We start from the raw sequence: 14,440 nt of genomic DNA, 5'->3' as shown, positions 1-14,440 counted from the left end.
ATTAGCGGGTGACGTCACCACATGGGGGGGCGAGGCGCCTCCTCCCCCCTCCTCGGCGTCAACTCACAGTCCTCACTACAAAGGCCCTGACGTCACGTGGTCTCCGTCACGCTGCTGTTGAGACATCGAAGTAAAAAGGACGTCGTGATGAACAAGGGATTACAACCTTCACATGCAATAGATCCGTGTCACCGCGCCCTTACTAATTGCACACTCACTGATGCAATTCATATATTACTTCGCACTCTGCTTTTCGCTTGCAAGTGTCAGATTTACTGCAATACACCCCTCCTCGGACGGGCAAAAAGGCTCGTGGATATTGGTCGCGAAAGCCTCCGCGTTAAACTGTTTAGTTTGTATTGAGAGGGGGGTACTGACAATAAAGGCAGGGAAGAGGAGGGTGAAACCCCAGTGGCAGGAAAGAGGGGGGTCAGGGTGGGGGAGGAGCTCCTGGGGAAGAGATCTCGCTGGAACCATCCTTGCTGCTTGCTGAACTTCTCTCGCACGGTACGTAGCCAGGCGTGCTCATCGGAGGTTGTGGCCAACGATCCCTTAAGCAGGACGGCTCGTGTGGACTACTTACTCCCTTCTTCCACCTGCTGTAGTGGTTTCATTTTAGAACAGCTCTTCCAGTGTATCATCAAGGGCTGCTTGGTGACGTTATCTATGAAGGGAACCAGCACCGTCTCACCACCACAGCGCATTGGCGGCTCTTGAAATATTGAGATTTTTTATTGAGTTCTAAAAATAATTTCACGTCTTGTTATTTTGGTCGCCAACCCCTGGGATAAAGTCCTGTGGAATATCTTAACTGGCAAACTCAAAACGTGCGTCAAAAACACCCCCTTACCATGTGCTATGAAGAAGGCCCATTCCCTGAAACGTCATATATATGCCACACAGCGTTATTCATGAAAGTGTTGAGTTGTTGCGTTGTGCACCACTGCCAACGCTGTTTCACACCACGTGTGTGTTCATTGTAAATGACACTCGCAGATGTTACCGAGTTTAGTGCCTGATACAAGATTGGCGGTGATATTTCACCAGTTCAACAACACGACAGCATAAGCACCCTCCACAACCACCACCACAACCATCACCACAACCATCACAACTCATTACAACCGCACCACCACCACCGAGAACCGACGGTGACGTCACCACGTCGCTTGTGCCAGGCGATGTGCACTTTAAGGCCACGTGAAGTGTCAACGGCTCTGCTGTTGGCATGTCACGGGACAGACCATGGGTTGACTGAGATGATTGGCAGATGGCACCACCTGTGCCCCCTACCGTGCCAACTTGCTGTGTTTTATACGCCCCGCGCCCCGCTCGTTGTTGTGAGCGTCGCTCCTCCGCCCTCCGTTGTTGTTGGAGGGAGACTGCCTCCAACTGCCCAGTAGCAGCAGCGTCCTTCACGAACCTCCCCCAAGCCAAATATCCTCCCCATCACCTTAACAGACTGTTGGGGCAAGTGCTGTTTGCGAGCACCTATTAAGGCCAGGACGGCACACGAGGGAGTGGGTGGCCACGCCCGGCCGCCTTTGACTCCCCAGTTTAGATGTTTACACACCGCACCAGGTACTGTATTCACTTGAGGCCGAGTCGAGCTAGGGGGGAGGCCCACGATCGGTTCGGATAATCGTCACTGTAACATCATATTACAACTGTGCGAATGTTTAATGAGAGGTGGGAAGTCATGGAGGTACGCCGAGAGACAAACACGAGGAACGCGCAGATCGGAGAGACGCCGCCAGCATTTTCCTGCTTCAAAACGACAGTAACTCGATGTGCTATGAAAGGTCATTGCCCGAAACGTCGCCTGTTAAAATGTTAAGGCTACACACAGACAAAGTGTTACTGTATTATGTATTTACAAATGTGTTGGAGGAGTTTTCGCGGGTGCTCATTGTGCCTTTGGGGCCGCTGGGATTTGGATGTAGAAGCCATGGACGATGTCGGGGTTGGATGGCGGCCGTGAGCAAGGTCCCAACTTGAGCTGTTTCACTGTTACAACAAGTTATTGTTGGTCACCCATCGCACCAGTAATTTACGACTATGGCAATTATACTAGTGTATTGCTTATATTCATGCGAGTAAAGTAAGGCTATGGTGGACTGAAAACTAATTCTTGAGAATAACTTTGAAATATAGTGGCGTTGCCCTCCACCCGCGCACCTCCGATTAGCACGGTTGGCTCCGTACGGTGCGAAAGAAGTAACGTTGCTATGGTAACGATGGCAATGCGTTGCTATGGTAATGCTGTTAACGTGTGTTGCTAGGGGAATTCTTACCTCGTCCATTTCTACAGCCGCGCGCCACGTGGCACCCACCTCGTGCTCACGATTAGACCACGTGGCGTGCGGGAGTCTCGCGGGATCGGCGGGAGTGGTCACGTGGACTCGCCACGGGCATTGTTTGAAACTAAAAACTGGATATCAATTAATAAATGTTTATTTTACCAGGTAAAGTCCACTGAGCGACGTAGCTCTCTTTCAGAAGCCACTCGGCTATCACTAACGATAGCTCAACGAAGCGGATTATCGTGTGAACATAGCAACCAAAATACTCGAGACGCACGTACAAGACACGTGGACGTACAGTGCGCGTACACGTGCCAATGTACAGTGCGCGTGTGAACAGTACATGCACAATCCGTGTTGTGATCCCCCACGTTGTGCGGGCCTTGGGAATGAGTGTACCATACTTGACGCGTCCCACTGAATGTCGTTGAAGGTCGTGCAAACATCGGCGTGGGAGGAGAGAAGCTCAGCCAATGATTCCCACTTTTGTCCGTGGCCAAATCACCCGTAATTCACGCGACCTCGAAAGCGAAGCAGGTTGACTGAGTAGAAGCTACTTATGGGTGTACGGGTGACCACCATATACAAGCACAGGTGTCAGAATCTTGACACTGGAGGAATCCGATGAGCTCTCTTTCACGCGTCCAATAGTTTTCACGAATGTCCAGAATGTGTAATTAGCGTCTGTGGGCAGTAGAGGGCAGTGCAGGAACAGCCACCCGCACTGACACGCATGGTACAGTATTCATAGATACCTTAATCTGGATGTCTCTCAAACCTCTAGGGTTACTTCCCGACAAGGTAGAAAGTCAAAATTTGGTACACAGCTTTTAGGATACAAATTACAGGGAAAATCAGAAAATCTGAGATTTTTTATTTTCAGGCCCCAAAATCTCGATTTTAAGTGCCCCATAAGTTTGTTTGTTCGTGTCATTCAGAAACCGTTCTAAATATATAATATTGTTGTTTTTTTCGTTTGATAGAGTGTAAAACAGTAAATAAAATGAATGTGAGTACCATTCTATCTTTTTTTTTATATAGATGTTGGATTAAAGCGGTTTGAGCGAAAATAATACGCATTTTATGACGTTCAAATCGTAATAATTAGAAAACGGTAACAGTTATTAGCTTCTCAGAGAGTATTAAGTTCATAATTTTTTGTTCTTTCTAATAAAAAAAGAACGGAATCTTTAAATTGAGCAGTTTCCGACGTGTACGTCTTTAAATCTAACAAGTTGAATCAAGTCAATAATTTTTTTGTGGAAAAATGCAAATTTTTGGAGTAGTTCGTGTCTGATCGTAGATACAATTTGTAAAAATCATATCTGGTTAATATATGTATTGATAACTTTTGCCTGGCGAAGACAGGCTTCATGAACTAGTATTCTAAAAACCCCAAACTGCTTATACGGCGTGTGGAAAGCCATCATCCATCAGTGGAGTTACAAAGTCTTTGTGGGAAGCCCATTCCTGTGAACCCCTTATCAGTGCCCTACCTTATTACAGACCAACTCAGACCTTATTGGCCACCCTGTGCCCTTACACATATCAACCTTCATCCTACTAAGTTCCATCACCACAAGGGAGAAACGCAAATAGACACTTGTTGTTGGTGTGTCCGTATTGAAACGGCTGTACGCCGTATGGACCTAAAACTCAATGTCCCTGCTGTACAAGAATACGGGGTGAACCGTATGGAAGCCAACAGTGGTGGTGCTGTGGATATGTTGACAACAACAAAACTCAACATTCGTCAACGCCGTGGCCTTACAAGGAAAAATATAAAAGGCGACGTTTCTGGTAAAGACCTTTCAAAGCACATCAAATGTGTACGTTACAGTACATGTGTTATGTGCTATGAATGGCCACTGGCCGAAACGTCGCCTGTTGTATATATAGTTGTTATTTTAAGGTCACGGTGTTGTTGACGAACCTTCGTTGTATTATTGCGCACCACTTTCAACGCAGCATCACCAATAACATCGATACTACTCCGTATATTGCCTCTGTCATAGGAATGTGGAATTTACCACACCCACTCGGCGCCGCCAAACGACTAAGTACCGCACCACGCTCGTTCGGGCAATACGACTTGAACAACGCAGCGTTATTGTTGTAACTACTTGTATTTGTATATACTCTATATATGATGCACACATTATTTATAGCTGGATGTGAATAAAAGTGTTTAGAAATCAGGCGCACGGGAGGGCAGCTCAGGGGAGGGAAGTGGGGGTCCTCACGCGCGAGGCCCCTCCCCCCAGCTGGTTGAAGTCACGTGACGAGGCTGACACGTGTCGCCTGTGCGCCGCGTTCCACGCGCTAACTGCTGACAACGTGTACAGTACAACACGCGTACTCATACACACAGTGTACTGTACTCATACACACAGCACGTGTACTCATACACACAGTGTACTCACTCACACAGTGTACTCACACACAGTGTACTCTCATACACAGTGTACTCACACAGTGTACTCACTTACACAGTGTACTCTCATACACAGTGTACTCTCATACACAGTGTACTCACTCACAGTGTACTCACTCACACAGTGTACTCACTCACACGGTGTACTCACTCACACGGTGTACTCACTCACACGGTGTACTCACACACACGGTGTACTCACACACACGGTCTACTCATAGTATACACACAGCAGCGTGTACTCTCACACGGCGTGTAATCTTACAGCAGTGTGTACTCTCTACACCCACACTCCCCGGCTGGGGCAGATCCGCTGAACTCCGAGTCCTTGGGCTGTTGAGCTGAGTTGTCGATCTGCTCTCTCGGCTTCACCAGAGCTCGAGTGAGGAGGAGGCGCCATGAGTTTGCTGACCTTGCTGCTGCTGAGCGCCTCTGCGCTGCTGATGCTTCCCACGCCGGGGGCTGCCAAGAAGGACTACGGTCTGTACTGTGGAGGTGAGCATGGGCCGGTGTATTGTGTTGTCTGTGTGTGTGAGGCCTCAAGGTGTACCTAGCCTGGCGCAAGCGCTCTCGGTGATGTCGTGGATAACCAAGTCGACAACTTGGGATCGATTCTCGGGACCCACTCGCTCGCCCACTCATTCGTTGACTTGTTCATGTATCAAGTCACGTAGTAACTCATCTACTCATTTATTCACTCATTTATCAAGTCGCAGTTACTCGTCTATTTACCGATTGATTCACTTATTCATTCATGAAGTCATTTAGTAATTCACCCACTCACTTGCTTATTCGCTCATTAATGTATCAAGTAACGCAGTAACTCATTCATGTATCAAGTCATGCAGTAACTCACCCACCCACCCAACCACTGGTGTAGCCACCTGTCTGGCTTGAACCCGGACAGTCCCCGTAATCGGCTTCTGTGTTTGGGTGGCAGGAATTGATTTTTACCGAGATCTGCTATCGGCATTGTGTTGAACTTTATTTCAGGTTACTGCTCTGCTTTGATATACTTAGGCGGACTCGTTGACCCACTCACCTGTCCACCGAATCGCTCAACCCTCACCCATTCACTCACTCGCCCACTTATCCACACACTACGGTTACCACCTGTCCGGGTTTGACGGTCCGCAAATTTGCTTACGTGTCGGAGAATTGGCAAATGCGATCGGGAATTAGCATCTGTGTCCGGGTGGAAGAAATAGATTTGTACCAAGAACCTGGTACCTGCGTTACTTTGGGCGTCATCGCAGTTGACACTGCTCGGTTCTGATGCTGGACAGAGTGCCGGCTGAGAAAGATGTCTGGGTTTGGCTGCCGTGAGAATAAAATGTGGCAACCCTAATTCCCCCACCGTGGCCAATGTCAGTTGTATGTGGTGTCTGAAACCTGACCTGGACTCCCTCCACTCCCCGCTAGGTCGACTGAGCCTAAAATGAGTACCATGGCGGGTATTACCTTGAAGGAATATCGGTACTACTAAGACAGTGGCAGTGAGGCATGCGTTGTGCTGTATGTATGTATATATGCTGAACTTCTTTTGCCCCGTACGTAGCCAACCGGGCTAATCAGCGGTGCGGAGTACAGCAAGATTTGACTGTAAAGATAATCGGAGATGACCCCTGGTTTGCATAACGTGGGAAATAATCAGAAAGGGAAGTGTTGTGATCTGTAGTGTGGTGAGTGAGTGGGTGGGTGAGTGAGTTATTATATTTATCACCTGCAGTGTGGTGGTGGTGGTAGCTGAACACTGTGTGGTAGGTGAGACGAAACAGTCGGTGTTTGTTTCGATTTAAAGCTTTCGTGACTGCAGGGATTCATCTTCTTGGTTCTTTCGGTAAAGTCACCTGAGGACGGCTGCTTGCGTTGTGGCCGAAACGTCGTGAGAATTATTTTATTATGTTTAACTTTTATTATTTTATTATTTCCCTTCAACGTGACTTTACCGAAAGAACCAAGAAGATGAGTCGGTGTCTGGTTGACCAAGTTTTCACGATTGGCGGATAGGAATTGGTAAATGGAGTTCACGGGAACAGCAGCTATGGTAGTAGCGATAGAAGAGTGACAAGGAGGTGAGTATATAATGGGGGTTACCAATCGCCCCATCTGCTGCTTCACTATGAATTATATCCAGTGGGTGTGTGAGTGAGCGAGTGAGTGATTGGAGTGAATCAGCAAGTGCTGCATCATCAATGGCCCCGGCTGCTGTTTTACTCTGAATTCTATCCGGTGGGTGGATGAGTGAGCACTGCATCATCATTAGCCACCCCGACTGCTGCTTCACTATCAGGTGCAGCACTGGGTGCCACTCCAGACATGACACGGTATAGGTATCTCAGCTTGGATTGAAGTAATGATGATGGTCCTCGTTGCCGTCATCATCGTCGTCGTTGTTTGTGGGGGTGCTCAGCTTGCCGAGCGCTGGTGGACGAGGTGACGTGGGAGGTAGGCCAGGTGGACCCCAAGAAAACCATCCAGGTGGGCTCCTTCCGCATCAACCCCGACGGAACCCAGGACACCACCGAGGTGAACCCACGTCAATCATCTCGTGTCCACCTTCGCTCCGTGTCCACCTCCGCTCCGTGCCCAAAGCCCTCTCAGTCTTTTCCTTCTTAATATTCTCTCTCTTTGTCGCTCTCTATACCCAATCCCCTTTTCGATCTCCCTCCTTCCTTGCTGCACCCCACTACTGGAATCAACTTCTCCTGTACATTAACCCTTTCCCATTCCGACGACGTACGTATGCGTACGTCATCAGTTTTCCTTCTAGTTCCGTTTCGATGACGTACGCCTCCCCCCTTCCCCCCCAACCAACCGTCGCCACACAACCAGTCGTCACGTCGCCGTGCCGTGGCCGCTGTCGCCCCCCCTCGGCCCCCACCCCCCTCCCACCGCCAGGTGCCTTTTGCCCGCTCGGAGGCCCACCTGCTGGAGGTGCTGGAGGGCGTGTGCCAGCGCGTGGGCGACTACGCCGAGGTGGACGCCGGCTCGGGGAGGCCGCGCTCGTTCGTGCGCACGACCGCCCGTTCCGGCGAGAAGCTCGACCTGACCAACGTCACCATCAGCGGCGACGTGGGCACCATGCTCAAGTTCGCTGTGGGTTCCCGCTGCCACCGGTCCCCTGCGCCCCCCGGCCTGCTGGACGATGCCAGACGATTTTGTTGCTGTTTGTTCTTGTCATCGTGGAGAGGGGAGAGGGAAGAGGAAGGCGATGGGTAGTGGAGAAGTCGTGGTGCTTATAAGGTCGCACTCATTACACACAAAGTGCTTGGCATAAGTGAACCACGATACCTTGCTGATCTCGTCAAAGAGCATAAACCATCACGCAAACTCCAGTCAGCTTTGCCGAGACTAAAGACTGTTTTTCAGGAAGGTCCTGCCAGGGTTTTGGAGGAGTAGGGGGGCGATGTTGCAGCTGCTGCGATTTGTCTAGCATTTATATATTTATAGCAGCCAATTACTCAACATGCACGTTGATTCAAAATGTGGAGGGAAAAACCAGAGGATCTGGATAAAAAATCCTCAGGACCACGGGGAGAGAGAGAGAGAGAGCAGGCAAACTCCAAATATACAACAGGCATCCATCAGGGTTGGGATCGAACCCACGACCTCCTGCATACCTGGCGAGGGATTTGACATCTCGCTGCCGAGTGGCAACGGGCAGCTACGTCCACCAACTCCCGCGCAAAACGACGTTGCGGCTGCACAGGGTGCTCTGGGTATTTTAAAGACGACGGCTCTCTGTGCGCCCCCCCCCCCCCGCCGGGTTTACAGTGCGAGAACATTGCGGAGGAGTTTGAGGACGACATCATCTCGCTCTTCGTTCACGAGACAGACCATGTCGCCGACAAACTATGCAGCAAAAAATCCGGCAAGTCTCAATCTCCCCCCCCCGCCCGAACGTGAGCCGTGTGGCGGTGGTGGTTACGCAGCAGCGAGTCCGCACCCACGATTAGCACGGTTGGCTACGTACAGTGCGAAAGAAGTTCAACATTTTACATGTAACTTTAACATGCGTACAGCAGTGAAGGTTGGTGGATCACAAATGTTGCGGAAACTCCCTTCCTATCCGTGGGTAGAAATGTGGACTCCACCTGTTTTGATCTGCATGGGATAGAGTGTTGCTCCCTCGCACTTATGGGGTTTTATCTGGGTGCTCCGGTTTTCTCTCACTTGGAAAACAAATCAATTGGCCAATAACACCTTCACATGTAGAGGACGACAGAGCTTAGGGGGACATTCTGGGTGATTTGATCCTCGGCTATTTAAACAAAAAATGACACTTGAATTTCGACAAGATTTGTGTGATCGGCCAACCCTCGCCTCCACATGGCTGGGAATGCGTAACCACCGCTGCCCGGCTAATTCACAAAAAAGGTAATTTCTAGACGCGAAAACAATGCTATGGTGGCCACTTGCTTGGTGCTCCCATCATGCCTTGCGTGTCACGTGTCACCACCACACCGCATTGCACAATAGCGCACCGCCTTGTGATTGGTCACTGGCTGAGCTTGTTACCATTTCGGGATGGTCTACGAATCGGTAAGATTGTGTCCACGTTGGAAGGCCGTGGACAAAACGCTAAATTATGATTCTGGTTGTTTACCCAGGAGAACTTCACCGAGTCTCAAGACCCCTTTTCGTGAGGGACCTGCCAATATGTCTCAGTGGGGGGGGGGGGGGGGGGGGTTGGGGGTGGTGGTTTCTTCAGCGCGTGTATTTCGCGAGTTGGACGCGTCGCCCGATCGAGCGCTACGGAGGCGCGGACGTTGCCGCGCGTGATTCCCGTGGAGCAGTTAGGGTCGGGTAATCTTGTCAGTGTTGAGGTGGTTCTTGCGGCCGGTTCCCGGTTCCGCTGCGGCAAGACGACAAAACGGCGGTCGTCCCAGCTGCCGGCAGAGCAAACATGGGGCCGACGCCGCACGTGTGTGTTTACGGCCGGGCGAGCGGCGTCCGGTTACACGCATTGTTGTCGCTAGCCGTGCCAGGGTACACACGCTCACGGCCAGAGTGGCTTGCGATCGTTTTACACACGTAGTAGTAGGTGGTGGTGGTGGCGGCGGCGCAGTGGTGACGCTCGTGCGTCACCGGCGGTGAAGCAAGGAGGGGCCTGGGTTAAATTCCCGACGATGGCGCCTTTACGCGTGTTGGGCTTTTTTATGTCCTTTGTTCCCCCTGTTCCGCAGAGTGAGTGCGTGACGGTGTGAGAGAGTGTGGGTGTGTGTGTGGGTGTGTGTGTGTGAGAGAGTATGGGTGGGTATGTGTGGGTGTGTGTGTGGTGTGAGAGAGTGTGGGTGTGTGTGGGTGTGTGTGTGTGTGTGGTGTGAGAGAGTGTGGGTATGTGTGTGGGTGGGTGTGTGGGTGTGTGTGAGAGAGTGTGTGGGGGTGTGTGTGTGGGTGTGTGGGTGTGTGTGTGGGTGTGTGTGGGTGTGTGTGGGTGTTTGTGTGTGTGGGGAGCGGCAGTGCAGCAGTCAGCAGGCTGCACTACGAATCCGGTGACCCAGGCTCGATTCCCGCTCATGGTCAACACCGGTGATGATTATCTGAACCGGTCCTGGGCCTCCCCTCGACTCAAATGACTACCTGGTGCAGTGTGTAAACATCAGCACTGAGGAGACAAAGGCAGCCGGGCGTTGTGTTGGCTACCCACCCCCTCGTGTGCCATTACAGCCTTCATTGGTGCTGATTGCTAACAGCAATTGCCCCAACAGTCTGTAACAGGCTATACGGGGGATCTTTGTTTGAGATTGTGTGTGAGGTTTGTATGTTCTCTATGGGTGTCCTCCCATAGCTAAAATAAAACCATTCACTGGAACTGGTATTGGCCAAAACATCCCCAGTGCTGAAGAATCACCTGCAAATTACTCCATTCGGGTTACACAGCAGCAGCAACATTGCCCCCTACTGGGAAATCTTGCCAGAACCCTCTTGAAAAGGAGTCTTCAGACTCCATGAACCTTGCCTGGTTAAACTCGTGTAATAACCCCGTCTGCACTTCACTCGGTTCTGGGAATTCAAAATATCTCTTTGTCTGTGATGCGATGGACTGTGTGTATGTTGAACTTCTTTCGCACCGTACGTAGCCAGCCATGCTAATTGGAAGTATGGGGAAAGGACAACAAACAAAACAAAAAAACAGAACTACAAAAATGTTTCCGTGATATCTGCTTCTGTGGGCAGAGGAGTTGCACTTCTCTACGTGAGATCCGAATGGATTCTTTTCGTCTATGTATCCATTAGAATCAGAATATAATTTTGGGGAAAACTATAAAAAAAACACAGAACCCTCGAGTAACCTCGTTTTTGTTTCTTTGCAGATTACTGCGAGCACACGTTGCACGTTCCGCACGACGAACTCTGAAGTAGGGGGGGGGGGGCTTCTCCAGTTAATGACACGGACATGAGAATATGCGGACGACACACAGACGACACACGGACGACACATGGACGACACACGGACGACACGCAGATGACACACGGACGACACGCAGATGACACACAGATGACACGCGGATGACACGCGGACGAAACGCGGACGACACGCGGAGGACATGCGGATGACACACGGACGACACTCGGATAACATGAGCACCGGCCTCTTAACAACCAGCAAGCGATGATACCGGCACGGAGCGGACATCTCGTCGCACGGATCACAACGGTTGCGCAGCAGCGACTCGGCGCTGCCGTGGACCGCCACCCCCCACGCAGTCCGAGGGAGGAGCGGCACGGCTCGTTGCACGTGGAGATCTTCCAGGAGATGCGTCGCTCGTTCTTGTTTTCTTTCTGGTGAACACAATCGGTCAGATTTAGCGTCTCTGGAGATTTGTGCCGTAACCATCGTGCATTCTTCTAACTTTGCCCATCTCTCTAACTCCCGCCAAATGTGTTGTTGGCGGCCCCCGGGATGAGTTTGTCAAAATTCCACATTCCTATGACAGGGGCCAATCTCGACATAACGACCACTATTGGCCCACCCACAAAGTGGCAGTGATTATATACAACTCTCCCTCGAGGAATGATGCCTTTTGAGAGCGAAGTCATCTGCTGACTGGGATTTCAATTGTCAGTTGAGTACTCGAATACCCTCCACCCGTGCTGAGCCAGTGAGGGGCCACCATAGCACGGGTGGTTTTCCATTGGCCACTGGAGCCAAAGCGTGCGTCTCATTCGCCTCCGTCACACCCCAACTCGCTGGCTCCAGCCATCCAGGGTAAACGCAATGAGAAGTGGCACGGACTTGCAATTCCTGCCTTCAATTTGTGCTCGATGATTTTTTTGAAAAAGATTTGAGAGCAGCATCCGATTTTTCTCGACGTTCACTTGACGTGGAATTCAGAAGCTGCCGGTGGCTGTAGCCGTTGCTCTTTTGTTGACGGCGCCGATGATGACGCGGACTGGCAGCGCGCTCCGGGCAGCCTCCCGTCGTTGCGGTGGCGCCGCAGTGGCTAGGAGATGTTAACTACCAGTATACAGGAGGTCGTGGGTTCCATCGCGACCCCGACGCCTGCTGTATATTTGGAGTTTGCATGTCTCTCCCCGTGGTCGTGTGGATTTTTCGCCGGCCCATAAAATTTTTCCCTCCATATTTAAAATCAACGTGCGTTTATGTTTAGATTTTATAAATGTCCACATCTTAAGCCACTTCATTTGGGCTATTATTTGTGGCCAGGCCACTTCTGAAAAAGAGCTATATAGCTCAGTGGGCCTTATCTGCTAAAATAATAAAAATTGTTGAGTTACCTGGTGCCGATACCAAGCATCCCTCATGCTGAAAAACGTATCGACAAGTTCACTGAATTGGGATTAGACGTGGCAACATCACCACCCCCCTGCCCCCCCCCTCCACTGCAACAACTTGGCAGGACCCTCCTGAGAGAGCCTTGAGACTCTGTTCGTCCCGACAGCCGATGTGATTTGCGTAGAGCGTGCAACGACGCACCCAGCCGATGTGACCTCTTATCTCGGTGGGGTATCTGTAATTGGATATCCCTCTCTTTTAAAAAAGAAAATGGAAGCAAACGTAATCCTTTGCGCGTGAGATTCAAGATTGAGAATTGGCGTCGATAAAAATGAGCAACGGCATTGTTGAACCTTCGCAGAGTCGTGCGAATGGAGCACTCTAGTTGAGCTTGGCTTAAGGCCAAATCGTTGCCTGAGAAGTGAGTCACGGCCAGGGGTTTCTATTGCCTGGCACGCAGTTTCCCCAGAATCATCCAGAATCCTTAGTTATACTGCGGGAGGAATCCGATGAGCTTTAATGCTCTTTTCCACATGTCGCAGTAGGGGCGGGTCTGAACGCTACAATACAAAAATACGCACGTGTCGCGTGCCCTTTAACCGCTGACCGGTCGTTTGACCATACTTCACCGCCGGTGAGTCGGTACGGGTTGGTGATGTTGGAGGGTAGAAGGGGAGGGAGCGCTGATGAGAGCCGTGACTGAGGAATTCAACTAGAGCCGCTGGGGTTGGAATCGCACCACTTGCACCACCGCTGCTCATGTGTTGAACTTCTTTTGCACCGTACGTAGCCAACCGTGCGAACCGGTTGGTTTATTAACACACCACCACCAACCACTTGCTCTGCATACGGTTGATGTAAAAAGCAACACCTGCACTGCTACTGCGTTAACCCAGGGCAGCTGTGAATGACGGAATCCTGAACCTTGGAGGGGACCCCACGGCGACATCGCAACTGCTCAAGGGGCCTCGCCCACCGTGTCAATCCGCTGCCGGATGAGCGCTGCCATTCGGTTATGGAATTGCTGTCCTATCCCAGTGCCACAGGCTTGCTGCCTTTTCTCCAGACGACTGCTCGAGCCGGTTTCATTGCAATTTGATATTTTTAATAATAAAATAATAAAAATGTGTAAGGTGACAATGGTTTGCCGTTTCCTTTTTTAAATTCTGATCTCTCGTGCCAGTATAGGGCATGCGGTGACGGCCCCTTTCCCAGCTACCAAATTCTTGTTTTGAATTGGAACATGCCGTTTATTTAACTGATGGGGGCTTGTTAGAAACTGAATTACCGAACCTTCCAGCACGTGGGTTGAAAGGTCAGGCAGTGCCGGACAATTCGCAGTTTTGACCAGGTGGTGGTGGCGGCTGCGCTGCACGTGACTGCCTGTAACCCAGCACTGGATCACTGCAAGATGAGCTGTGAAATGCCGTTCCCGTGGCTGTGGAACCATACTCTGGCTTGCCAGGAGACTGGTCTATGGGCAATAAAGACAATTATAGTCGATGGGCAGTGTAAATCTATGGGCAGTGCTAGTCTATGGGCCATGTTAGCCTATGGGGCAATGTTAGTCGATGGTCAATATTCCAGTGTGTGGGTGCAGTGATCTGCAGGTCGCAGGTCCAATCCTGACCCCGATACCTGTTTATTTGGAGTTTGCATGTTCTCCCCGTGGTCACATGGATTTTTCTCTGGGTCATCTGGTGTTTCCCTCCACATCTAGAAACATGCATTAATCGTATTTGGCTGCTGTTACACATTTCCACAATAAGCCACTTCGTTGGGCTATCATTTATCCAGGTCGCTTCTGAAAAAGCTACACAGTTGTGGGCCTTACCTGTTAAAATAAAAAAGTGTTTACACTCAACACGAGGTACTCATTTGAGGCTGTCGACCTGGGGGAGGACCGGTTCAGATAATCGAGTGATAACACATATACACCTGTGTGCGTGTGATAAACCT

At 50.6% G+C, this 14,440-nt stretch overlaps 1 protein-coding gene across 2 annotated transcripts; it reads left to right on the top strand.

Moving 5' to 3' along the window:
• The first annotated feature begins 4,534 nt into the window (after positions 1–4,534).
• Positions 4,535–13,621, top strand: LOC144736679 (protein canopy homolog 2-like). Of its 2 annotated transcripts, none has more exons than XM_078619272.1 (6): positions 4,535–4,642; positions 5,113–5,232; positions 7,151–7,266; positions 7,639–7,836; positions 8,515–8,611; positions 11,058–13,621. In XM_078619272.1, exons 2-6 carry the CDS (start codon positions 5,136–5,138, stop codon positions 11,099–11,101), a joined length of 552 nt encoding a protein of 183 aa, XP_078475398.1. In that variant the 5' UTR covers positions 4,535–4,642; positions 5,113–5,135; the 3' UTR covers positions 11,102–13,621. The 2 variants fall into 2 exon arrangements, with proteins under 2 accessions (XP_078475398.1, XP_078475399.1); XM_078619273.1 differs by having other exon boundaries at positions 4,556–4,647.
• The last annotated feature ends 819 nt before the right edge of the window (positions 13,622–14,440 follow it).

This window comes from Lampetra planeri, chromosome 62, assembly GCF_965212315.1.
Source record: "Lampetra planeri chromosome 62, kcLamPlan1.2.h2, whole genome shotgun sequence".
NCBI lineage: Eukaryota > Metazoa > Chordata > Hyperoartia > Petromyzontiformes > Petromyzontidae > Lampetra > Lampetra planeri.
The sequence above is the reverse complement of the archived record's forward strand: the minus strand, read 5'-3'. Positions and strand labels throughout refer to the sequence as shown.